The following is a 27,837-nucleotide window of genomic DNA, read 5'->3' as shown; positions in this document are numbered from 1 at the left end:
GTTATGTGTGGTTATGGAATACATAATTCTGGCTATGATGATTAACCCACTTTGTGCATTGTTATTTATCAGTGTCTTTACAGATTATCAAAATGCCTATCAATTTGACCAATCCTGGAAGAAAACACAGCAGATATAAGTTTCTAAACATATCATCCCTTTCACTTTTAACACATGGAAGTAAACCATATTAGGTTAATGAAGAGATGCTCTAAACATATGTGCCTGCACTGCCAGAAGGAGCAGAAAGACAGAGTCAACTCCTTCTTTGAAGGAGCTCAGCCTCTTTAGGCTTCATTGTGTTTCCACTGCACTTGTGTTGGCCATTAGCAATTGCTGAGTAAATGTTTACTGAGTAAATTAACAGGCATTAATTTACAAATAATTGAGCAATTAGCTGGTAATGAATGATATTTAGATTAGTAATTTATAATAAATTACAAAATATTTAGCTAAACAGTAAATAATTAAACTTCAATAGAGATGATAAAATATCCAGTACATAAACAAATTATTATGATAAAAATAAAGATTCCTGCTAGAAACTAAAGGTCCATACCACACAGTATCTGCAGTGGAAAGAAATGCTGTTATTTTCAAGTAATTTAAGATGTAAATGGATACTAAAATAAAATTAGATAAATTGGTAAGTCCTGAAATTACTATATCATTGTGTATAATAACTCATTACTAATAAAGATCTCTTTAGTATTCAACTGTTAAATGCCCAATTTACAGTTAGGGAGGTTTTCTGTTCAAACTCCATTGTTGTGCAGATAAGAAATTGGGGGGGGGGCAAGCGGTAGTGCAGTGGGTTAAGCACACATGGTGAGAAGCACACGACAGCAAAGTGCACGGACAGGAGTGAGGATGCTAGTTCAAGCCCCCAGCTTCCTGCCTGCAGGGAGGTCTTTTCGCAAGCAGTGAAGCAGGTCTGTAGGTGTCTGTCTTCCCCATATCTCTCGATTTCTCTCTGTCCTATACAATAACAACAACAATGACAACAAGGGCAACAAAAATGGGAAAAATGGTCTCCAGGAGCAGTGGATTTGTAGTGCAGTCACTGAACCCCAGCAATAACCCTGGAGGCAAAAAAAAAAAAAAAAAAAAAGAAAAGAAAAGAAAAGAAAAAAGAAAAAAAGAAATTTGAGTCAGATATCAGATGTATGACCTGCCCAGATTTATTTGGCTAGTACACAGCTATACTTCTTTCTAGTTATTTATTTTCTTTTCTATCCACTTGCCTACCATGAACTCAATCTCTCTTTCTTCAGTGTCATTTTTATGCAACAAGTCAATTTTGTGAGTTAAGTTATAGTGAGTCTCACACAAAGAAGGGTATGTTTGTAATACTTATCTTTAAAAAAACATATTAGTGACTTAATATTGATTTAAAAATTGATGAGATAGTAGGCGGGTAAGCACTTACCCTTTTAAACTATGATGTTTTAAAGATATGCACTACATTATTATTTATGTTCTGAATTGACCTTATTTTGCCTTTAGAGAAATAATAATTTTTTTAAACTTTAAAAAAAATTTTTTCCTTTTTGTTGCTCTTGTTGTTTGTTGTCATCATTGTTTGATAGGACAGAGAGAAATTGAGAGAGGAGAGGAAGACAGAGAAGGGAGAGAAAGACACCTGCAGACCTGCTTCACCGCCTGTGAAGCGAACCCCCTGCAGGTGGGAGCAATAATTATTTCTATTGATACAGATTTTAAGACAGCAGAGCAGGCCTATTTGTAGATGTATTTCCTAGCATTTCTTTTTAAAAGTACTAGAAAAATGCAACTCAAAAAATGCAGCCCTTATGGTGAAGATACAGATAAAAAAACAAAAAGATGCCAAAGAAAGTCATCTAGTCTTAAATAGAAAGCATGGGACAGGACAAAGATAGTTTTCATTCAAAATACAAATTTTTCCATTAGCATCCAGTATGACCAAAGAGATAATACAGTTAAGCAAATGTTTTCCATGATTTCTATCTTTTCTGTCCCTGACATTTTGCTAATTATCTGAAAAAATAATTTCCCGTTGATATCTAGTTAAAGGTAATAAGATTTCTTAGTGAATAATAGTTTCCCTATCAAATAATTTGAAACATCTATGTTTTGGAAATATATATATTACTATAGAAGCTGGATCACTTAAGCCAATTTTCTCCTTGGTATCAAATAGTTTTCCCCTAATAGTTTGCATGTGTCGTAGCCTAGGATTGAACAGATTATTTTTTCTTTACATATATATATTTCTATGTTGTTTATAATTCTGTGTAAGTATGGCTATACTGAGCATTTATTAACAGGGACAAAATGAGGGGAGGAAGATAAAACTTGACTTGGACTGGAGGAAAACTGGGAGACTCAGATGTCAGAGGAGCCATGTAGTGCCATCTACTGGCTATGCTGTCTGGGTCAATTTTCTTTTCTAAGCTTCAGATTCCTCATCTGGATTCATACCAATACTCCATCAACAGATTCTGAGATTATGGAATGTGTATGAAATGTCACTTAAGAAACTTCAAGTTTGGTACAAGAAATCAGTATGGAATTCCTTTATGAATATCAAAATCTGTAAGGTTCTTGGTGCAATGCCTCAAAACAGGTATCTGAACATGTTCAGGAGACTGTTTATAGAGAAAAAAGTGATCTTCCATTTTTATTCTACAGTGGACTGTTTACCTATCCCCAGCTACCACTGAACCCTTACTCTATAGCTGTCAAAATTTGGTGGGAGAAAAGATACAGTCTTTGACTTGAATTTAGTAGGAGCACATTTTGCTCTAACACTGAATTTACTACTGAAAGGTATAGTTAGGGTTGTGATCTTTCTGTAACGGCTGTAGTAGTCCCCCCTCCCCCCTCCAGTTTCTCCCAGATACAGCACATCACTCTTTGAAAGATTTATTAGGAAGGACACAGAGACAACATGTGACCTTTGGAAACCACCCACAGGATGTCCTCTCTTGCTGTGTTACCTGCTGTGTTCCAGTCAGTGGGGAGAGAAATTGAAAATTTAATGAATTGAGAAAAGCTGTACAAGCTTCTCTTTTGGAAAGTCTTGGGGACGAGAAAGTTGGTAGAAAGAAAATATTCAAAGAAATACATTGCCCTCAAGGGGGATGTCGATAGGGGATAATAAAAGAGTTTTGGATACTTATTATTTTTCTAGTGCTTGGTCACTAGAGCTAATTTCACACTGTCCCAAGACTGGGGCAAAGGTGAAGGAATCTGATCAATATCACAGGTACAAATGCTAGAGTAAGAAAACTGTTACTCTCATAGGGGAGAGTTATTGACATGGAGATTAAGGGAACTGCATGTATCTGTGCCTGTAGGTAAGGAGCTTGCCTGAGCAAGAGAATATGAGGTAGAAGTAGTCAGAATACAATCAGGCATATAAGAATGTGCCACATTTCAGACACCAAGTTTCAGATGCTACCATGATTCTATCCTGAATTCTCTGGACAGACCATCTCACCAGTGTGTCCTAGAACCTCACCTCTCCAGAACTCTGGCTCACTGGGGAAGGATAGAAACAGGCTGGGGGTATGGACTGATCTGCCAATGCCCACATCCAGCAGAAAAGCAATTACAGAAGCCAGAACTCCTGCCTTCTGCACCCCCTAAACAACTTTGATCCATACTCCCAGCAGGGTGAGAAGTTTTAGAAGGAAGATAAGAAGCCTCTGAACTCCAGATCCAACAGAAGAGAGAGAGAGAGAGAGGATAGAAGAAGAAGAAGGAGGAGGAAGAGGAGGAGAGGGACATATGGAGGTAGTAATGTTGTCATGAATGGCTTGAAGGGGAAGAGAGGATTGGATCAGAAAGAAAAAGGGGGCAAATATGTATAAATGTAGACAGTTGTAGAAATAAATGATTGGCCCATGTCTACAACCTTAAGAGAACTGCTGTGACGCAGTGGGGAGAGTGAAGATTCAGAACCCTGGTGGTGGGAATGGAGTGGATTTATACCCCTATTGACATGTAATTTTGTAAATCAATATTAAATCACTAATAAAATAAAAAAAGATTATAGGAATGAAAAGGGTGTGTGTGTGTGTGTGTGTGTGTGTGTGTGTAGGAGACTGATGGAGAAGCATGAGGGAAAAACAAACTACTCATCTATAAAGTGGAAATACATACAAACATTCAAAGAATAGCAACTAAAACTAGAAAAATAAGTTGCATTTAATAACATATAGAAAAAGTATTCACTATATATTTATTTTTTAATATTTTATTTGTTTATTTTAGATAGAGACAGAGAGAAATTGAGGGGTAAAGGGAGATAGAGAAAGAGAAAAAGATACTTGCAGCACTGTTTCACTACTGGCAAAGCTTACTTCTGCAGGTGGAGATCTGGGGCTTGAAAGTAGGTACTTGTGTGCTATAATGTATGCTCTCAACCAGGTGCACCACCACTGGGTCTCACTTTTTTTTATTGGATAGTGACTGAGAGAATTCAAGAGAGAAGAGAGGGAGAGAGACATAGAAGAGTTCCAGGGGCATAGGCAAAGAGCAACAAAGACAGAGAACTTGTGCCCGGGGGAGGAGGGCAGACAAAACCATTTTAAAAAGAAAAAAACTGGAACCTCACAGCACAGCCTATAAAGTTTGAAGATCAGGTGAGCAGAAAGTGTTGGGGGAGAGATACAGCTGGGGCAAAAGTGGCTCGAATTCCAAGCCATAGCAGCAGCCAGGGAAAAATAGCAGGAGCTCCTGGACACGTTGCTGCAGGCAGGCAGCAGTGCAGAAAAAGCCAAGACTGCCAAACAAGTAGACAGAAGTCAGCATAGCCAGAACAAGTCAGATATAGCTTGGTTTCAAGATTCTAGCGCTATATTCACACCAACTGCCTGGAGTTGGGAATTGGGAAAATAGAGAAACAGATGGAGCCGTTTTGAATTGCCCAATCCCCACCTTGGGTTTATCCTAAATTGAATATAATAAATGAAGTACGCCCCCCACACACACACCTGATGCCCCCCCATCACCCCACTGCCACAGCAACAGCACCTAAAAAAAAAATACAACCACAGCACCACCTGCCGGTCAAACAGAAACAACACTCAACTGATCCATGGAAGTAAACAATGCATCAGGTCTTGGAACATGAGTCTGGTTTGAATTCAGGCAGCTAATAATGAAAACAATAAAAAACACGAACAATAACATACACATGCAAAGAAAACTAGGGATCTCTTCACCAAAGTTCTAACAATTTCACAAAGAGAACTCCCAAAGGATCTTGGAAATAAAGAAAGCTTCCACAGCATGAAGGCCTACATAAGAGACCCTGTATACAGAGCAAACCAGTTTGAGAACAGAGTAGCAGGGTTGGGGGTCAAAAGCACCACACTACCAGTCCAAAGCAGCTGAAGAAGAAGAAGAAAAATATATATATATATAAATGAGGCAGGGGTAGATAGCATAATAATTATGCAAAGAGACTGTCATGCCTGAGGCTCCAAAGTCCCAGGTTCAATCTCCTGCACCACCCTAAGCCAGAGCTGAGCAGTGCGCTGATAAAAAAATGTATTAACTTTGAAATAAAAGACTTCATCAGAAGAAAAAAACTGAAAGTCATTGGGGTACTTGAGGATGAAGAGAGGAAGAGAGGAGCAGAAAGCATATTCAAAGAAATTATTGCAAAAAAAAAAATCTCACACCTGGCAAATAGTCCACATATAGGTATAGAGGAAGCTGTATGGAAGCCAAAACTACTCAACCCCAAACACCAAGAAACTTAATAGTCAATTTGTTCAAAATCAAGGGCAAGGAAGAAATATTGCAAAGTACAAGAGAACAGAAGAAGCTGACATACAGAGGCAGAATCATCAGACATTTACCAGATTTCTCAATACAAACCCGAGAATCAAGGAGGGAATGGGAGTGACATTTTTACAATATTAAAAGATAAGATAGCTACATGTAAGTGAAGGAGAAACCAAAAGCTTCCCAAACATACAGAAACTGAAGGAATTCATCAACAACATCTCTGCTTTGCAAGAACAACTGGAAGAAGTCCTACAAGAAAAGAAGTCAAGGAACTCTAACTCCAAAGGAGGTCATCTGAAGCAGAATATAAATGGGAATCAAACAACAGCAACAAAAGGAATAAACATATGGGGAAAGAGAAGGCAGAAAAGATAGAGTTATATGACAAATGTTAGTGAACCAAACCCAACTATTAAAGGCCTTGACATTACAACAGAAACTCTCTCAAATATTTTTTTTTGTTTTTGTTTTTTTGCCTCCAGGGTTATTGACAGCCCTTGGGTTAGAAGAATCCTTCCCTGACATAATAAATTTATATTGTACTTTGCAAACTGTTCAGAAAGGTCATAACCTCTGCATCACATTTTATCTACATACAGAGTAGCTAACTCATCTTAGAGTTGTTAATACACAGAAGAGCTTAATATTGTGCCTCACACATTAGGAAACTCTCAGAAACATTCTATTTTTCATCTAACTCATTTGTATCGCATGCATCATTCCACTATAATATGAAACCAAGAAAAATTTCCAGATTCATTGTTATTAAATTGTTGAAATTAGAAAATTTAGACATTAGTTACTCATTGCTCTCACCATTCCTATGAACACTATAATCTGAGGTAGTAGCAATGTTATTTAGATAATGTCAGGTTAGTCAAAATTCTATGAAGGGGAGAAATCAACATCTATCCTGTTGATCACAAATCCAGACATTTGGATATCCAAAACAATAATATTCAGTTTGCACTATGCACTATTCCTTGTGAAACAGACAAATTAGGACAGTTCCTGCCCTGTCCTCCTAAATGAAAGTTTTACAGATAAAGGTTTTTCCTTCCATCCTACAAAATAACACCTGTCTCTTGAATCCAGCGACAGTGAGTCTAGGCACTGAGCAGAGATCCAGTCACAGCTACCTAAACAATCATCAGAAAGTTTGGCTTCTAGGAATAAAGGACTCTGGATCCTGCAAATTTCTAGTTTGTCATTCAAATATACTTAAAGGTGGTATTTTTGTGTGAGGCACAGATCTAAAATACAGGTCTTTTCTTTTTCTTTTTCTTTTTTAAAGTAAAATGGCGTTTCTGCAAGAGTTAGATGGGAAGACAGACCTGAACATCAATGGGATGTAATTATAAAAAGCTGAAGATAGGAAAGTATAAGATGAGATTCATGAAAAGGAGGTAAATCAGGGAACTGAAGGACTAGTCAAAGTATTCTTATCAACGGAAATGAAGAAAGCCTTCAAGTTCAGTGCTAAGCCTATCAAAGAAAGAACAAACTCAATTTAATCCAATCAACACTTCTTAAAGGCCTGTTATATGCCAGCCACTAGGTTAACACAGCCAGAGACAGTAAGATAAATCAGGTGATATTTCTGCCCTAGAGGAGATTATGGGCTAGTCAAAGGGAGATAAACATATAATCAAATTGTATTAATATAGTGTGGCAAATGTTATGATATTTCAATAATAGCTGTCATTCATTGGAAAAAATGTAAAGAAAATAAAGAATCAGAATCAGAAAAATTAATTCTGCTTAAAAAGGCCCAGAGAGGGTAAAGAGGATAATATGTGTACAAAGTACTGGAGCTTTTTTAACAGCCCTCTGAGATTAGAGTTAGACCTAATAAGCCTGGCATTCTAGGAGAGTGGTCTAAAGAAGGCATCTTAAATTCTCCAAATCACATATTTATTGCTTAGGCCTAAACACCTTCTTCCCCCACCCCTTACTTCACATACCTCAATCACTTTATCTACTCAATTAACTATACAAAAGGAAGTAAGAAATAGTCTTCCATCTTTTTAAATCTCTTCTGACAGAGTATCAACATTATTGTTACACCTTGATAAGCTTCAGAAGAAACACTATACAACTGTCCCAAGTGTTATACTGGCAAAAACTTTATTTCAAGTAAAGGACAATTATTGTCCCTATGATAACCTTTGTTAGAATCATCAAATAAGTAAGCTCAGAAAAATTTTAGGTTAACTTATACCCCACTAAAATCCAAGGTCTATTTCTTCCCTAATTTGAGGGCAGATGACATTAACCTAATAATACTGATAATACTGATTTGGATACAAGGAAGGGCACTCAACACTTTAACAACTGAGAGAAATTCTAAGCTTGTCAGATAAAGAAGTGAGTACAAAACCTGGATAAGGGCAAGAGACTAGCTCACTTAACAGTGGCCTTTTTGGCCACCATCAGGTCACTCCATCACCTGGGGTCCTTGATAGGGGATCCTTGGATTCCCCCACAGATAATATAGGCCAAGACCTCTGATAAGTCCCTTTCTCTACAATCTACCATCACTGGTCACACCTCTTGGGAACATCATTATAAGCCCTTTTGTAGGCTTCTTCAGGACTGTGCCCTCACTATTAAATAATAATGGTAGGGACTGACCCACTTTCCATAGGGAGGCTGGATTATCCTACTCTGCTACTGGAGGAAGACTAGCTCTGAAATGAGTACAGCCTAGAATATTCCCAACTGTGATTATGGACTGTGAGCTCAGTCTGACATGGACTCAGGGGTTGTACAGACTCCTGTGCTAAATATGAATGTATATGAGCCCTGGGTTAGATTATTGTCCTTAACAATTAATTGCATTCGTATATCTTCAAGTTTGCAAGCACCTCTCTGCCCTAATCCCGCTTCCTAGTTATACTCTCAATTCTGACACCGTCTTCTTAGACAATATATCTGGTCCACCTCCATGTTAGCTATCAATCTCAAACAAAGATTATTAAGACATAGGCACCTAGAAACCTTCCTAAAATAGACTTCCTTCTTTTTTCATTTGTTTATTGGCCTTTTGGATCTCTTCTTTAGTGAATATTCTGTTCATATCTTCTGCCCATTTTTGGATGGGGTCATTTGCTTTCTTGTTGCTAAGTTTGCTGAGCTCTCTATATATTTCATTTATTAGCCTCTTATCTGATGTATGACATGTGCATGTGAAGATCTTCTCCCATTCTGTCAGAGGTCTCTTTGTTTGGGTGATAGTTACTTTGCTGTGCAGAAGCTTTTCAATTCGATGTAGTCCCATTTTTTTTTGTTTTGTTTTGTTTTAGTCTTCCTTGTAATTGGGTTTGTATCATCAAAGATGTTCTTGAGGTGGGGAAGTGTTCCACCAATATTTCCCCGTAAGTATTTGATAATTTCTAGCCTAACATCCAGGTCCTTGATCCATTTGGAGCTGACTTTTGTTTTTGGTGAGATAAAGTGGTTCAGTTTCATTCTTCTGCATGTTTCAACTCAGTTTTCCCAGCACCATCTATTAAAAACCCTCCTTCCTCCATTTAATAATTTGGGCCCCTTTATCAAAATGTCATTTCAGGTAGTGCACTTCCTTAGCAAAGCCTCAAAACCTAGATATAGACCAGGGCCCATGAGATAGGGGCTATGTATACATGTATCCCAAGTTAGGGGGAAATATACACCTTAAAGCAACAGCGCACAATAGTTTGCAATGAGTCAATAAATGGAGCAAGCAAGCAGAAAGACCTAAAAAGACACCATAAAGTACCTAAACAAATAGTTTCTACTTAGACATAGATACCCTCCTTATTTACTTCCAATTTCAGTTCCCTCAATCACTCCAAAGCTAATCTTGTTAGACAAAGTAAGGACTACAAAAGCTGGATAAGGGTAAGAGAGTGGCATAATTTAATGATGACTCTCTGGTCACTACCAGGCCACCCCATCACCTGGGGCCCTAGTCAAGGAGTCCTGGGATTTATACACATACATTATGATCCTAGACCTCTAACAGATCCCTTTCACCATGGTCATTGGCCAGGAACAACATAATGGACCCTTTATGAGCCCCTACGGGACCTTGCCCTCAACATGGATCAATGATAGTAGGGAATGTTCCATTCTCCAAAGGTAGGTTGGGCAAAATACTCTGCCACTCAAGGAAGATGGGTCCTTAAATTAGTGCAGTCTGGAATATTCCTATCCATGACCACAGAATGTGAGCTCAGACCTACAGGGATGCAGAGGTTACACAGGCTCCTGTGCTGAATATGGGCCCTAGATCATATTGATGGGGTTTATAGTTAACAATATTTATACACTTTTCCCATATTTAGGAGATAATCTCTTCCCTGATCCATATTTCTAGTCCTTTTTCCAACTATGACACCATCTCCCCAGATAATCTCTTGGGTCCACCTGCATGTTAGCTGTCATAAGGTGGCAAAAACTAGTAAAGCCATGGACCTCTTGGGATATACCTAAAATAGACCTACTAGATTTTTCCAAAATAGAAATCCCTCAGATCTTCATCTGTAATATTCTTGCCTTTAGGTTCATGATTAGTCAACAATTTGTTCTGCTTTATATATTAACTTTTTTTTCGGCTGAAAAAAGCACCAGGTTCCAGATGCTACCAAGATGCCAACCTGAAATCCCTGGGCAGATGACCCCACCAATGTGTCCTGGAGCCCCATCTCCCCAGAGCCCTGCCCCACTAGGGAAAGAGAGAGACAGGCTGAGAGTATGGACCTACCTGACAATGTTTAGCAGAGAAGCAATTACAGAAGCCAGACCTTCTACCTTCTGCACCTCCATATCCCAGATGGATAAAGAATAGGAAAATTGGGGGTGGGGTGGGATACAGAGTTCTAGTGATTGGAATTCTGTGGAATTGTATCCCTATTATCCTATAGTCTTGTCATTATCTTCATTTTATAAATTAAAAAAAAAACTTCCTTCTATTCTAAGATCCCTACTTTCATCTGCTTTATTCCTCTTTTATGGTTCTTGTTTATTAAACCTTTTGTCCTGCTTTTCATCTTACTGCCTTTCAGCCACCAAGTTCAAGATGTGACTATGATTCCATCCTGACTACCCTGGGTAGGTGACTTCACCAATGTGTCCAGGAAACTCACCTTTCTAGAGCCCTACATAACTAGGAAAAGATAGAAATGGGGGTGGGGTTATAGATTGACCTGCCAATGACCATGTCCATTGGAGAAGAAAGTACAGAAGTCAGAAAAAAAATTTGGTCCATGCTGCCAGAGTGATAAATAATAGGAAAGTTTCCAATGGAGGAAATGGGACACAGAACTCTGGAATGGGAACTGTATGGAATTACACTCCTATTACAATTATAACCCTTGTAATCTTATAAATAAATGTTAAAATCACTAATAAAAAATAAAAATTTAAAAAGGTAATATGAGATAAGAAAAAATACTGCAGTTTTTAGCATGTAAAACTCAGTGATTATTTTTAAAAATAAATGTTTGCTTTAATATGGTAATTAATTTAAGGGCAAAAATTACATCTAATTCTTTATACCCTGAGAAACTTGAGCTATGTCTTGGCAGCATTCAATGCTTAATATAGGTCTGTGAGTTAAGTTATTTAGTTGCAATAATTATTAATACTCAAAAAAGCACTGGGAAAGCCTAGTTTTTAAACATTTTCTGGTAATAAAATGATTATAATTATTTGTTACAGGAAGGGAAACTGAGGCTTAGAGAGGTTAAACAGACTTGCTCAAATTCATCTATTCAGTATTCAGAGGAGGAGAACCCTAGCACAGGTCTTATAATCTTTCCTAAATATTTAACATATGAGGCCAGTCAAGAGTAGTAAAGTATTTTAGCAGCCACATTATCCTAATTTTAATATGGGAATTGAAACATATCTAAGTGATAATGTGTCCAAACATAATGACCTAAAATAACACTGGCCAAGACCTTTTGAATACAGTTGCAATTCATGAAAACAGTGCCACTGGATCTTAAATCCTATGATCAGTGTCCAAGGTGTGGGCTTCAGTTTCACCCCTTACTATCAAGTGGTATCAGGTACGACACCACAGATGATGACATCTGAAGAAAGAGAGTCATTGGCTCCTGTATCTGACTGCATCAAGCCCTCCGGCAGACTACAGGGACAGAGGCTCTGCTCCCTGTAAGATGAGGACTCGGACTCGGACTCAGCGTTAACAAAGCACATAGTATATTTAATTTCTAAATAGGGATTGGAGTCAAAACCAAGGGAAATATCCAATTTTGCCATCTCACTTCAATACTTTTTAGAAAAGCACACATAACTAAAACCAAATATTCAGCCTAACGGAGTAGTTAACAAAGCCATCAGTAAACATGGAAGCAAATGAATATCGAACTTTGAAAGGAAACAGGGACTTACAAAAACAGAATGTACTATATTGACTCTATGTGTACTCTGCTATTAGAATAGGAGTGGAAAAACACACTCCTGGAAAGGGGATCGTGCCCATTTCAGGCCACCTCTCTGGTTACTTCTGTCGAAATCAGGCAACCTACTACACTTTTCCTAAGAATGGGTCTTCTATTCTTTCACAGCATCTCTGGCCTAGATTTTTAACATTTTCTGGTAATCCAGTAAGTTGTGTGTCCTTTTACAGGTCAGTTTAGCTCTATGCCTCTGTTTATTCACATAAGTAAAGGAGATGGGAGGGACTCCTTCTAGTTTGAAATGACAGAGCAAAGAGTTATCTTGCTTCTCAGCTCACTGAAATGAGCACAGTCACAGCCCATAGCATAACTATTAACTGTGCATTTTCCTAAAAAGAAGTGAAGATGATTGGTAGAATTCACTCCCCTTAAATACCCAAAATACTGTTTTAAGTACTTTTCAGTTTTAAACCTTCTCTCTTTCCAGTTAGTGGTACGTTCTCAGGTGCTAAGTGCTTAGTTTCTATACTCAACTTGAGTGGCCCACTTACTTCATAGCCTAGCTTCCTCAGCTACAAAAGCTCATGATTATTGAGAATGGGAAAGCCAGTGGTACACCTTATCACGTGCAGGGACCCAGACTGAAGATTCCAGTCCCCACATGTAGGCGGTAAGCTTTATGGGTAATGAAACAGTGCTGCAGATGTCTCTTTCTCTCTTCCTATCTCCCCCTTCCCTCCCAATTTTTCCCTCTCTAGTAAGTGTAAGGAATACTACTAATAATAAGAAGGTGGGGTGGGGGGAGAAGGGAAGGGAAGGGGAAAATGGTAACGAGAACAGTGCATTTTCATGCAGGCATGAAGTCTCAGTGACAGCCTGGTTAAAAAAATAAAGACTACTGAGAACCACTTATTTGATAACAAAGAACAGCTACAGGCCCTGTCTGGGTAATTGATGATGGTCATCCCCTCATAATTGACAGTACTGATGGCGCTCAGTGGGACCTGTTGCACACAGGAAACCTCATAATACATTAATGAGTATACCATGGATAATTATATTCTGAATAGTCCTTCTGACTGGCAGTGGTATTCTTCACACCTCAGCAACAGCTTGACTTTGGCTCTGCTAGCTGCTGGGGCTGGGAAAAGATAGAAGGATATCTGGTAAGTGAGAGGATCACTAAATGAAAAATCAGAAAACTATTGTTTGGCTATTCTGAATTCTATGAGGTCATATATATATATAATGAATATATATACATATATATATATAGTTTTTGAGGTGCCTTTGTTTCATAAAACTATAAATGTTTCAAAAGTAAAATTTCTTACCTCCTCAAAAAAAGCATTACTCCCCCCCACACACATGGATATCTCTCAACCCAAGTCCACTGATTGCACTACCTTTTTCATTTTTTTTTTCCTCCTCCAGGGTTATTGCTGGCCTCGGTGCCTGCACCATGAATTCACCGCTCCTGGAGGCCATTTTTTTCCCGCTTTTGTTGCCCTTGTTGTAGCTTCATTGTGGTTATTATTATTGCCCTTGTTGACGCAATTAATTGTTGGATAGGACAGAGAGAAATGGAGAGAGGAGGGGAAGACAGAGAAGGGGAGAGAAAGATAGACACCTGCAGACCTGCTTCACCGCCTGTGAAGCGACTCCCCTGCAGGTGGGGAGCCGGGGGCTCGAACCGGGATTCTTATGTCGGTCCCTGCGCTTTGCGCCACATGCGCTTAACCCACTGCGCCACCGCCCGACCCCCTACCTTTTTCATTTTTAACTTCAATTCTATGGTCTGAGTCCATAGAATTCACTGGGCTTTGTTTGTTGATTCCCTATGGTCTAGTCCATTCTACACTTTCATTTTATTTAAGTCCTTTTAGTTTTTCTAAAAGGTCTGGTTTAGTGGTAATGAATTTATTTAGCAGTGACTTATTTTGAAAAGTATGTCTTCCCTTCTTCAAACTGATAGCTTAGCAGGATTTGCTTTGATAGAGATCTTTTTCCATTCACAACTTTGAATATATTCTACCATCCCTTTCTGGGCATTAGATATTCTGTAGACAAATTAGCTGATAGTCTTCTGGGGTTTTCCTTCACAGGTGACTCTTTGTTTCTTCTCTAGCAAGTTTCAGAATCCTCTTTTTTATCTTTGATCTTCACCATTTTAGTTATTAGATGCCTTGATGAATTTAGGTTTGGGATTTATTTTTCTTGGAGCACTCTGAGTTTCCTGATCTTTTAATTTTGGGGGAAATTCTCAGTTAATATTTCTCCAAATGTGAACTCTGTCCCTTTCTCTCTTTTCCTCTTGCACCTCTTCCATGCAGACACAAAACATTGTTTTCTTTATGATGTCCTATAATTTTATTAAACTATCTTCATTTGCCTTTTTCTTTTCTTTTTTTGCTAGTGGTGGGGGGTGAGCTTCTATTATCTTCTAGTTGTCTACTTCTACCTTTGTGGTATGTCCTTCTACATACATTCCCTTTTATTGTATTTTAAGCTGAGCCACTGTATTATTCCTTCCTTTGAACATTGTTGTGAATTTTTCTATAATTTCTCTCCTGATTTCTGAATTTGTTCAGTCCTTCAATTCTTCTCAATTCAGTGAGTATTCTTAGAAGTGTAACGTTAGAATCTCCTTTAGGAAATCTACATTGTTCAGCTGAATTTGATGTTTTTTTCAAGCTGCTGTCTTGATTCATTACTGCACGTGCTCTATGCCTTTCTCTTATGTTTGATTCTCTACGAAGACCAGGGCTAGCAGTCTATGTTTGAGCAGATCTGAGCAGTGACCGAGGATTCTTGGACACAAATATCTGAATGAGGTTATATTGCCACGGTTCTGCCAGAAATCTGACAGTGTAGGTTTTCACAGACTGGAGGGAGGACTTGCAATTTGGGCGCAATGATTACCTGCAATTGCCTAAGACTGCCATGTGGTTTATAACTTTGTGTCACCCACTCCTTTGTTGTTGTTTTGTTTTGCCAGGCAGGGCAGGCAGCAGATGCAGCCATAGTCTGGGCAGATAGCATTGGATGTAGTCTTGGTCTGTAGTGAACAGCTGCCATAATGGTAGTTGGCTCTGCTGGTTGGGCAGCAATGCAGCCATAGGCCAGGGTGGGTGGCAGCAGGGATATGCCAGATAGCAGTGGGCTGTGTTGTATGATGGCAGCAGAGGCAGTCTGCTGGTCACAGTGAGCAGCAGTGGTGAAAGCCCAGTAGGGCAACTTACTGTAATGGTGGAAGCCTGGCCAGAAGTTGTGGAACATAACTATGAGTGGATTTTACTTACCTCTGTTGTGAGAGTTCGCTGTCTTTACCACATGGTTTCTGGGCTTTTTACTTTTATTGTTAGCTCTTAGCTACAACCTCATCTTTATTGTTTTTTAAATTTTATTAGTGATTTAATATAGTTTTACAAAGTTACAAGATAACAGGGCTACAGCTCTGTACCATTTCCACCATCAGTCCAGAGATCTCTAGTCCCTCCATTGGAAGTTAGAGTTCTCCTAAGGTTGCAGATACGGGTTAATTACTACTTGTATAACTATCTGCCTATATTTGTATATATTTGATCATTTATTTTTCCTATGGTCCCATCTTCTTTTCCTTTCTAAGTCACACATACAACTATTGCCACCCACATCTAAATGTCCCTCCCTTTTTCCTTCTCTCTCCTGTTCTTGATGGAGTTGGAGTTTAGAGCCCTCAGGTCATCTTCCCTCTATCCTGTCTCCTCCACTGGGAGGGAGTATGGACCAAAATCATTTTGGGGGTTCAGAAGGTGGGAATTCTGGCTTTTATAACTGCTTCTCAACTGGTCATGGGTTGACCCATACCCCTAGCCTGTTTCTATCTTTCCCTAGTGGGGTAGGGCTCTAGAGATAAGCTCATTTTTATATTGGCTTCTCCATGTATGTTGTGGCAACAGTGAAAGACAACCGGGTTTGGTAGTCTGCTATTGTTTTAGCTAGAAGTAAGTGTTTAAATTGTATTCTTATAGCTGCATCTCATAAGAACTAATTACACTGCTTTTGACACTTGTTAGCCTCACATCCCATTGATCTAACCAGAGTAACAGACGAGGAGGAAAGTATCAGAAGGATAAACTAATATGACGGGTCAGATAATTCAGAATTAAAGACAATGATGTTAACAAGTGCATAGAGTCACAGTCCAGTGGTTTAAAAAAGATAAAGAGGATTTCATTTTATTCAATAGTATAAGTAACCATAGGTACAAAATTTCAAAGTGGTGCATCACTGAACTATGTTGAAAGGGATCCTTATGCCGGTCCTTGCACTTTGCACCACCTGCACTTAACCCGCTGTGCTACCACCTGACTCCCTGAAAGGGAAACTAGGTACAAATGGACAGTTAGTGGTAGAAACACAGAAAAAAAATTATCAATTTATCTTTCAGGATAGTAGTAGGACAAATGACAAGCCAATACCAAACACTTGGAGGGAGTTTCACATGATAACAATTCCTACAGATCTAGCTGGACAACTAAAGGCCTTTTGCTGCTGTTCTGTGAAGCAGGCTATGCAGAAACCTTTTACACATTCAAAATATCTTTTAACAAATATTTTATATTCTGGGGAGTTCTAAATGCTTCACCTATGAAAATATGTCTCTAAAGCTAGCAAGGAAAAGATCTCTTTACAGATGAGACGCGAGGGCAGGGAAGAGGTGAGCTGACTTTAGCTACAGTAACAAGAATACCAGGAGCTGAAATCACCTCAAATCTGAAAAGATTCTTAACTGTGTATAAAAGAGAATCCTATGTGAGCTCAGATCTAGAGGGATGCAGAGGTCATACAGGCTCCTAAGCTAATTACGGGCCCCAGATCACATCAGATAGATGGGGTTTACATTCAACAATACTTATACCCCTTTCCTGTATTAGGGAGCTACTCTCTTCCCTGATCCAGCTTTCTGGTCCTTTTCCCAGCCATGACATCATCTCCCCAGACAATAACTTGGATCCACCTGCATATCAGATTTCAGGCTCAGGCAAAAAGCAAACAAACAAACAAAACCACTAGTATAGCTACAGGCCCTTTGAAATATAACTAGAACATGCCTACTAGCTATCTACAAAATGGAGGACCCCCCAACACTTCATCTGCACTATTCCAGCCTTTAGGTTTATGATTAGTCAACAACTTGTCTGGCTTTGTATGTTAACTCTCTTTTCAGCCACCAGGTTCCAGATGCTAGCAGGATATGACCAGACTTCCCTGGACAGACAACCCCACCAGCCTTGGAGCTCTGCTTCCCCAAAGCCCTTCCCCACAAGGGAAAGAGAGAGGCATGCTGAGAGTATGGATTGACCTGTCAACGCCCATGTTCAGTGGGGAAGCAATTATAGAAGCCAGACCTTCCACCTTCTGCATCCCACAATGATATTGGGTCCATACTCCCAGAGGGTGAAAGAATAGGAAAGCTATCAGTGGAGGGGATAGGATATGGAGCTCTGGTGGTGGGAACTGTGTGTAGTTGTACCCTCTATAGTTTATGGTTTTGTCAATGTTTCCTTTTTATAAATAAAAAATAAAAAATAAAAGGATTATGACCCCCCCCCCCAAAGAAAAAGAGAATCCTAAAGTTACCTATGAGTTTACATTTAGCCCTAGAAGAGCTTCCTCATCAGCATTCCAAACCAGACCTCAGAAAGTGAGGGGAAAAACCTTGCAAACAAAAGGAAATAGAGAAACTTCTTTCCCAAAGGCCCAATCTGATGATTTAAGTCTATCTATATTAATACCTTTCAGGTGCTCTCACCAGATTCTACCTTTTAAGATCAGTTCTGCAGGGAGTAAACACTAGTAGTGTCTCTTCTGATTAAACACACCTGCTACTAAATAGCAGGTTCCTTCTGGATACAGTGAAAGTATCAGATATTCTAATGGAAATTTTGCAGAAGGTTCAGAATGCTGGCAGGTTAAACACATCTCAAGTTTTCTTTCCTTTCCTTCTCCTTCTTCTTTTGAGAACCTAGAGGGAAAGCTGTTTATAAAATAATGTCCTTCAAACAAATGAACAGAAAAACGTAAACCAAATGGGATTGCAGGGCAACAGTATAAATAAAACCACTAAGCTAGTATGAAGTTTAGAGGATACTCTTTCAAAAATGTTAAAATCATTACTCTCATATAAGTAGAAAAATGAGGATGCTTGAGATTTTGTTTAACCCATTCATGAGGATGTTCAGTTGCTACAATGATCTCAAAGGAGAATTTAGATAGTAGGCATATATTTATAGATTAATAAGAATGAAATGAAAGTGTAAGTAGAGACAAACTCACCTTTTCCATAGTGGCTAGGGTCTGACTGAACCTTGGCAGGTAATAATTTACATGTCTACAAGATTTTTTTTTTTGCATTGCAATCAGTTATATAATTTACATAGTTGTAAGGAGTTCTGCAGAATCAGAATTAGACAACGCTAATGTTGTGCTACTTGGTAATGCTCACTTCTTTTCCACAAAAGCACAAAATTTCCCCCTTCACAAATCACTGATAGTCTTATTTATGGCTGTATTCTAAAAATCTGGTACACAATAGATGCTCCATAAATAATTGCTAAATGGATAATTTCTATTATGTATCAGGAATTATGTTAGATGTTTCACATGCATCATCTCATTTAATCTTCCAAACAATATTTTGCAAAGGATGCTATTCTCATTTCACTAATGAGAAATAAACTTGTGTGCCACTGTATAATGACTACATGCCAAAAGTGACAAAGGGGAGGATTTTACTTAGACCTATGATGAGAAAAGGTCACGCTTCTTCTTTCCATTTAATATATACCTTTTAATTTGTTATCATTGTGCCTCTAAATCAAGGGGTATTCATATATTGTATTGATATAACATGCTTCCTTGGTGAGTACTCAGAGATCCTTACTTTAAGAAAAATAAATGAACAGTAGTACTCAGGGGGACCTAAGTTTAAATAAATATCATGCAAACATCTTTTTTTGTAGTCTTTTAGATTAACACAGGAAATCTACTTGTTTAGATACTACCCCCCACCCTTCCGAATTTTAACACTGTTAATGTGTGCTTCAGGTTTTTAAGAAAATCAGGATAACAATTAGAAAAACAGCATTAGTTAGCAGTCAATACTACTATGACCAATAGTTATATCCATGGAGACACCAGAAGGAGAGTTCTATTACCTTGTACCCCTTAGCACATACAGAAAGCTGAATATACCCAGTAACCTTTACGTAAGCACAGCTCTTGGCTTTTACTTGGAACATGTAACCTCTGCCTTGCCCTCTCCTTAAATCACTCAACTTATTGTCTGCACAGTCTGTTGAGCTTTGTTCAATGTCACTTTTTTAAATTAGTGCCATAGACATTGTGCCTGTATGACATTTTAACACATCCAGGTTGACTTTTTATCCTTTTTATGCCAGGGTTAGAAACTAGGTGATATGCATTGCAAGGAATGTACCCTAGAAGAATTAAAAATTTAAGAGAGAGACAGAGAGAGATGGCAGAATACCTGCTCTGATATATGTGATGCCAGTAATTGAAACCCATGACCTCCTTGATGCAAGCCCACTATTCTTGCTGAGCCTCATCCCAGACCCTGATTGTACTTTTCAATCTTTATAGACTACTTACCTTATTTACCACAGCCTATGGGGTATTAGGATTCCTACAGCTTCTAGCATTACACAGTTGGTTACTGCAGGTTGGCTGAAGTGCTAAAAACCATTTACTTGTTATCATTTCAGTACTCTACATTCACATTTTTTCAGAGAACAGGGGAGATAGTTGGTATCCTGAGGTGTCAAACAGGTCAAAGTCAAAGAGATGTGGACCAAATGCAATTCTCTCATCATCTTCTCCATCCCCCAAGTCCCCAACTAATTCTTTTACTTTCATAGCAGAAAACAGGCAGCTCTTAGAATGAACTACCAGTATACTTTCAGATACCTACAGATAAGTTGGCATAATACAGTGAACAACTTTCAACAAAAGGTGACTTAGAGGTTAATTATTTTTATTTACTTTTTATTACCACCAGGGTTATTGCTAGGGTGTGGCATCTACCTATGAAACCCAAAGCTACTGTTGGCCATTTTCCCATTTATTTATTTATTTACTTTATTATCTGTTTATTTGATAGTACAGGGAGAAATTGAGGGGGTGGGGAGATAGGGAGAAAGATAGATACATAGGGAGAGAGAGAGAGAGCTGCAGCACTGTTTCAGAGCTCATAAAGCTTCCTTCTTGCAGGTTGAGACCTGGGGCTTGTGCATGGTAACATGTACTCAACTGTCCCAAGATTTGTCTTTGTTATTTCAATTAATCTTCACAGTGACTCTGAGACAGGTACCACTATGATGTCTCTTTTGAAGATGATAGAGTTATGTTATATAACCTACCCAGGTTAAGATGATGTTCCGAGATTACAAGAAGTATGACTTCTACTAATTCCAGCAGTATTTCATGAACTACCAATGCTTCCATGAAAATAATATGATAGTAATTTGACGCACATCTCTCAATCCCAAAGCCCTTTCCTTATGTCATATATCAGGGAATATTGGAAAGAGGCACCATTTCCCCATCAGCACTGAAGCAGGAGTTCTTTATTTCTGAGGTATGTAATACTCATCCTCTTCAAACCATTATAAATGCTTACCCTTCCCTCAAGGGCATCTGATAATTCTCACCCTTAATAAAAGATAACACTATTTTCTACTAAGATCATGAAAAAGGCTTTCAAAAAGACATTAAGAAACATTAAGAAGCTATTACTCGAGGAAGGCTACCATAATCACACAAATGGTTACTAACTGATTGATTACATTCAAGGTGTGATAAGTGACCCTGTCTGTACAGGATTTTTAAAATAACCTTTTCCTCTGGTTTTATTGAAAAATTCTCTTATTCTTAAGGAAGGGACTTAGAAGCAAAATACAGACACTTAGAAACTACATTAAGTATTAAAAAAAAAACTCAAAGAAGGTGGGGAGTCAAATGGCTGTATGAAGTAAACACATAGGCAGCAATTCCTCAAGAAATCTCTCCAGATCTCTGAAAGAAAGCCGGATTTCCAAGCCAGTAGGAAAGAAACTACAGAGGAAGGGATAAAGAGAAACCACAAAGGAAAATTATAACCCATTTATGAACCGGCAAGAGGGTGATGAGAAGGATAAGGATGAGCAGTGCCATGAGTCTCCTGCTGCACCTCCAACTTCATCCCCCAGCCCAGAGGTGGCTTATCTGGGAAGCAGGGGCAATCAGTGAGATAGAGACTCTCTGAGGAGAGAGAAGATTCTAGGACTGAATGTCCTAGATAGTGCATCTTTTGTCAGAACACCCATGACTGCTTGACTGGAAGTGAACTTCAGATATCCCTGAGCAACTCACAGGCTGATGAGTCAGCTCACAGAAATAACCAGGTAGCCAACCCTTCAACCTAGACCTGTAACCCACTACTGTAGCAGAGAACTGCAAAAAGTAGGTATATTGGGAACTTGGGGAAACATCACTAAACCAACATCCTCCCAAAAAACTCTTTTATTCTTAAGGAAGGGACTTAGAAGCAAAATACAGACACTTAGAAACTACATTAAGTATTAAAAAAAAAAAACTCGAAGGTGGGGAGTCAAATGGCTGTATGAAGTAAACACATAGGCAGCAATTCCTCAAGAAATCTCTCCAGATCTTACATTAGCATATTATGTTAATCTGTTAATTTATTATTTTGATCTCTGTTGTATACTTCTTGTTTGTTGTGGTTAGCCAACTTTTTAATTTAACACAAGCTATCAAAATATTTGGGGCACAGCTAAATAAGTACTAAGAGGGAAATTCATAGCCATATAGGCACCCATCAGAAACCAACAAAAAGCTCAAATAAACAATTTGACTACATACTTTAAAGACCTAGAAGAAGAACAAGGAACCTTAGAGTGACCAGAAGGACTTGGATGTTAGACCAGAAACTATTAAATACTTAGAGGAAAATATTGGCAGAATTCTTTTCCATCTAAATTTTATAGGCATCTTCTTTCAGGAAAGACTAAAACAAAAATAAACCAATGCCACATATCAGACAAAAGGTTAAGAACTAAAATAGTTAAAGAGCTCACTAAGTTAAGCAACAACAATGAAAAATGAACCAATCCTAAAATAGGGAGATTATATGAACAGAATATTCACCAAGAAAGATATACAAAATGCCAACAGATGTATGAAATAATGCTCTAAGACAGAGTCATAGAAATGCAAATAAAGAAAACAATGAGATACTACTTCACCCCTGTGAGAATGGCATACATCAGAAACAATAGCAACAACAAATGCTAAAGAGGTTGTGAGAGCAAAGGAATTCTCCTGTACTGCTGGTGGGAATGTCAGTTGGTCCAACTTCTGTGGAAAGCAATCTGGAGAACTCTAGAAGGCTAAAAATTGAGCTACCCTATGACACTTCAATTATTGAGATATAGTTTATGAAACCCAATAAACCCATCCAAAAAAATCTCTGTATACCTATGTTATAGCAAAACAATTTATAATAGCCAAAACCTAAAAGCAACCTAGGTATCCAACAACAGATGAATGGATGAGTAAGTGTGGTGTATATATACATTGGATTACTACTCAGTGATGAAATACTGTGAATTCACCTTCTTCACCTCATCTTGGATGAAGCTTGAAGAAATCATATTAAGTGAGATAAGCCAAAAAGAGAAGGATGAATAGGGCATGATCTTACTCATGGACAGAAGTTGAAAAAATAAGAACTTGGACTTGGTTTGGTGTATTGCACCAAAGTAAAGGACTCTGGGGAGGGGGTAGGTTTCAGGCCCTGGTGCATGATGGTGGAGAAGGGACTAAGCAGGTTATTAAGGAGTGTTTTGCAAAAAATTTGAGAAATATTATACATATACCAGCAACTATATTTCCTGTCAACTGTAAATCATTAATACTCCCAATGTTTTTTTTTTAAAGAAACTACATTAAATATCAACAACACTAGCTTAAGGGTCATTACCTCTAGTCTGAAGATGTAGGGGAAAGGATTTACATAAGGGACTACCTTTATCCTTGTTAGGATTTCACTCTCTTCTAAGTCAGTTTGAATGATACTTAGGCGTTTTCCTTACATATTTAAACATTATCAAGTTTGTCAGTTCTAATCTTTTAAAACTTATATCAGTTTAAAAATTATTTAGTTTTTAGATAGATAGATAGAGAACGAGACTACAGCACTGAAACCTCCTTTAATGCTGTGGAACCTGAGTTGTGCACATGCGAAAGAAGTACACTGTTTAGCCCTAGATATATGTGGTTTTTTTTTCAAAATCAAGTTTTCTGTACATTTCAAATGTGTAAAACAAACACAATAGGAACTGTTTTGGTTGACACATCCATTTCTACCCAAAGCGTATCCCCTGAACCTTTGAAAGCCTTCAGTTCACCCAATTGTCTCATGAAACACACTTTACAAACCACTCGTCAAATTCTGTTATATGAAGAGTGATTTCAGTGCTACACTTTTGGAACTGCACTAAAAAGACATATACTCTCTGCTGTATATACCCCTTTTCAATGAATTAGTAGTAAGTAGAAATAGGAGATTAAGATTTACTAACACGACTATAATGAGCCTGGGTTCATACTCCCAGAGGGATAAAGAATAGGAAAGCTATCAGGGGAGGAGATGGGATATGGTGCTCTGGTGGTGGGAACTGTACCCCTCTTATCCTATGGTCTTGCCAGTGTTTCCATTTTATAAATAAATAAAATTTAAAAAATTACTAACACGAAATCAGCTTGACATTTAGAGTGTCAAGTTACTCAGCAGCAAGTGTGTTCCCCACTAAGGTACCAGTTATCTCTTAGAAGAAAGAAGTACTCTGAACTTGAATCTCTCCCTCCCCCCCCAGCACAGTTTAAGAATAGAGAGCATATTTTGTCTTTCACTGCAGTGTTTATCAAGGAAATACAAGGGAGGAACTCCACCTGGATAAACAGTATCTCTTGGTCAGAGGCTGGAGAAATGTGAAGTGGTCTAGGAAAGACACCTTACTCCAATGAACAATATATAATAATGAATAATAAATATACCCTACTGGGTATAATTGCTCCCTCTCTCAATTCACCAAATGCGAGACTGTCTTTACCTTAAGGCCATTTATAATTCTTTCTATGGTCATATTTTCTGCTTCCAAGTGCATCTTGACAAGTATCATACTTGATGTTCCTTGATCTAAATGGCGTTTTACTTTTTTCTTTGAAGGTAATTCCTCTCAGGACAGTTTTTTTCTTTAGAAGCCACTACTTAGCCTGATCTGTACACACTTTAGTGGGCAAAGTGCCCACTATGCTTGTTATGTAGCACGGTCTGCAAACATCTGAACTCTATATCACTTCTTTTTAAAATAAACCTGTGGAAGAAATGTTTTCAGTTATGGGAAAGGCCACTCTGATGGCTACAGGGAAAGAGGAGTGGAATATTTTGGATACTGCATACTTTACCAGTTATGTCATGCTGTCTGAATGACTCACTGTAGATCTGATACTGATTTGGACAATGTTTCTTTAGCCATTTGCAAACATCCTGCTGAGTCCACAGTGCCACTGGTTTTGATAACTTCACCGTAGCTGACTAGAAAGAAGGAAAAGAAGGTTTGTTAATGTCATTCTTATGTTTAGAAAGCAACTAGTGTAAGGAGTCCCAGGATATAGTAAATCCTAGGGTTAGATCCCTAAAGATAACATAAGATTCTTGTCCTCTGGTCTAAATTTGACAGTCCTTCTCCAAGACGTTGACAACCAGAAAGAATAGGTCCTGGTAGAGAAGTCTAAAAATTTACACCTATTCTTAACTGCTCATCTCTACTGGGAAAAAGTCCAAGGAAAAAGTGTTTTCTAATGAGTTCTTTGAGCAGAGGGTTGCTAAGTTCAAAGTGATATAGTTGACTCTGAGTGGCCCTTGTCTATTTTAAGAAAGTGTTCATCTTTTGTCCTCTAAAATCTGTAGTGCAATATGACCCAACAGGGGCTAATAATTATTATATAACTATTACAGGAATCAGATAGTTGCATACTATACATGCAAATTAACATCTTCTTCTTCTAGCGTTTGCCGCAAATTAACATGAAGATTCTGGACACAGGGCTGTCCTAGAAAGTCCAGGAGAAGCAAAAATTATGAATTCTACCAGAATATGGGGTAAGATAATGGCATAACTAGATTTTATGTAGAAGCCAACTAGCCAAAATCTTTCACTGTGCACTAGATGGTCAAGAGAGATGTTTATTAAAAAGGAAACAGAGATGTCATGGCAGATAATGAAAGGCATTATTGACAATCATCAACTGTATGAAATGCTGGTCATCTTCACAGATCCCAGGTATTTAGTTGAGGATGAAAGCATATCTGTCAGTAATTTTTACTATTCTGCATGAGTGTTTGCCAACAAAGTAGGATGATAGTACTAATTATTCTTTAAAGGATCTAAAGATAGCTACCACTGATCTTCCCATTAGGGATCTTTTTCTTTAATCTTTTAATCTTTTATGTTGAGGCAAAGAGAGGGTGAATCCCAGTTTCTCAAATTTGACTTAGCAAATATCAACTGCTAATATATATATATATATATATATATATATATATATATTTTTTTTTTTTTTTTAAGCAGAGCTGACCTTCAGTCTCAGAACTTTTCTTGGAAAAAAACTTACCTATAGTATCTAATGACTACTGTTTTACTTTATTATGACTAAAGCTACTTTCCTTATATGAGATATAAATTATGGCAAAAATAAAATATATTTTCTTTAGTAATGTCTAGTTTTTTTTAGAACAAGTTTGAGTAATGATTTAATTTTAATAGAAATATTAAGGAAACAATGGTACAAATGTGTGTAAACAGTAAAAACTGTGGAAGTAATATACATATAAAAGCAGTCCTCACATGCTATTTAAAAAATTTAATAAATTTTATTGAATGTAACACTGATTTATAACACTATAATGTATACCATTATAGCTTTGTAATTCAACAGTTATAAATACATCATAAGAATCATCACAAATCTATTTTTTCATGCACTATACACTCAGCCCCTTCCCATTATAGAAACCATAAATCTGTTTTTGTTCCTAAGAGATTACTGGTTTGTTTTCTTTGTTTATTGCCCTTGTTTATTTACATTTCACATGAGTGAAACTGTATGATATTTGTCCTTCTCTCTCTGACTTTTTTCACTTTATCTCCTAGGTCAATTCATGCAAAAAATATCTTTTTTTAATAACTGAGTTTTCCATTATATATATAATTGTTTTAACATATTATCTGTTATTGGACACTGATATTGATTCTAAATCACATGCTTTTTTATTAGTGTATTTCTAACTGAATATCACTGAGTCATTACCTACAAGTTATCACAAGTGATACTTTTCACTTTGTGCTGTGCATTTTTTTCTTTCATTAGTTATGAGAGATTGCATTTTTCAAAGATGATTTTAGATATGTACATATATGCTTTTCATTCACTGTAAATGATATCCCTCCACTTATGCCTGGGGTTGATGTTCCCTCCCCTTGAATGCTGGCAGGATCTGTGATAGTCCTGGATAACAGAGTACAGTAAAATTAATGTGAATTCTGAGCCTAGGTCATAAAAGAAGCACAGCTTTTACTTGTCTCATTCTCTCTGACATGCACAATAAGCACTCAGTTACCAGACTGAGGAATCCCAGGCCACAACAAGAGATCATGTGTAGGAATTTTGGTCAATCCCTCAGATAATGGCTAAGCTGATAGCTACAAACTATCAGATAAAAGAGTAAACAACTTAGATGTTTCTAGTCTCTGACCTTTGGCTTTTCCAGCTCTAGGATAACATGATTCAGAGACAGATTATTTCTGCTATTCCTTGAGTAAATTCCTGACCCACATATTTCATGAGCACCCTAAGTAGGTATTATCCACCACAAATTGGGGGTGGGGTACTTGTTTTTGTACATACTAGTCATTGCAATACTAGGTTCTACGTTTGGTGAGAATTTTAGTTGTTTTATTTATTCCAGAGTGTTGCACATTTGATACAGCCATAGTGAATTTGTGAATGAATCAATGAAATGAAACAGCTCTGAGTCTTGGCTCTTATATATTTGCCTTACAATTTAGTCAGCAATTCATTTCTCCTTTATATTATTTTATTGGAGGCTTAATGGTTTACAGTACAGTTGCACAGGGACAATTTCTCATCTCCCTGTGATAAATATCTGCAATACACTCTCGCTCCCAACTTTCAAGCGTAGTTCTGGCTATACTACCTGGTATGTATTCCCATATTTCCTGATCAAATTTATTTACTTCTCTCTACCTTAAATTCCCAAGTCACGGGTTGTGAATCATTTTCAACTTTATTCCCAACATGGATGAGAGAGGAGGACCTTTAGCAATGATGGTGCAAATGTGAAACTAATTTTTGAGACAAGATAGTTTTAAAAGCAAAAGGTTCATTAACATCTTTAGCAATTAAGAAAGTAGCTTGTACTGTTTCTCTCCCCCCCCCCTCTCCCCCTCTTTTTCCCTGATGTTTGTGTCCTGCTGCTCCGGAAGCAAAAAATAAGACC

General features: G+C 37.8%; 1 protein-coding gene across 2 annotated transcripts in view; it reads right to left on the bottom strand.

The window, feature by feature from the left end:
• SAMD12 (sterile alpha motif domain containing 12) overlaps nucleotides 1-27,837 on the bottom strand; it is a 527,032-nt gene that overhangs the window by 289,504 nt on the left and 209,691 nt on the right. The window contains exon 3 of one of the 2 annotated variants that reach the window (XM_007516680.3): nucleotides 24,723-24,852. In XM_007516680.3, the coding sequence (XP_007516742.2) occupies nucleotides 24,723-24,852 (130 nt within the window). The remainder of the gene's footprint in view (nucleotides 1-24,722; nucleotides 24,853-27,837) is intronic. The other variant, XM_060195714.1, reaches the window with a different exon arrangement.

The sequence above is a fragment of the Erinaceus europaeus genome, chromosome 1, assembly GCF_950295315.1.
Source record: "Erinaceus europaeus chromosome 1, mEriEur2.1, whole genome shotgun sequence".
NCBI classification, from domain to species: Eukaryota; Metazoa; Chordata; class Mammalia; order Eulipotyphla; family Erinaceidae; genus Erinaceus; species Erinaceus europaeus.
The sequence above is the reverse complement of the archived record's forward strand: the minus strand, read 5'-3'. Positions and strand labels throughout refer to the sequence as shown.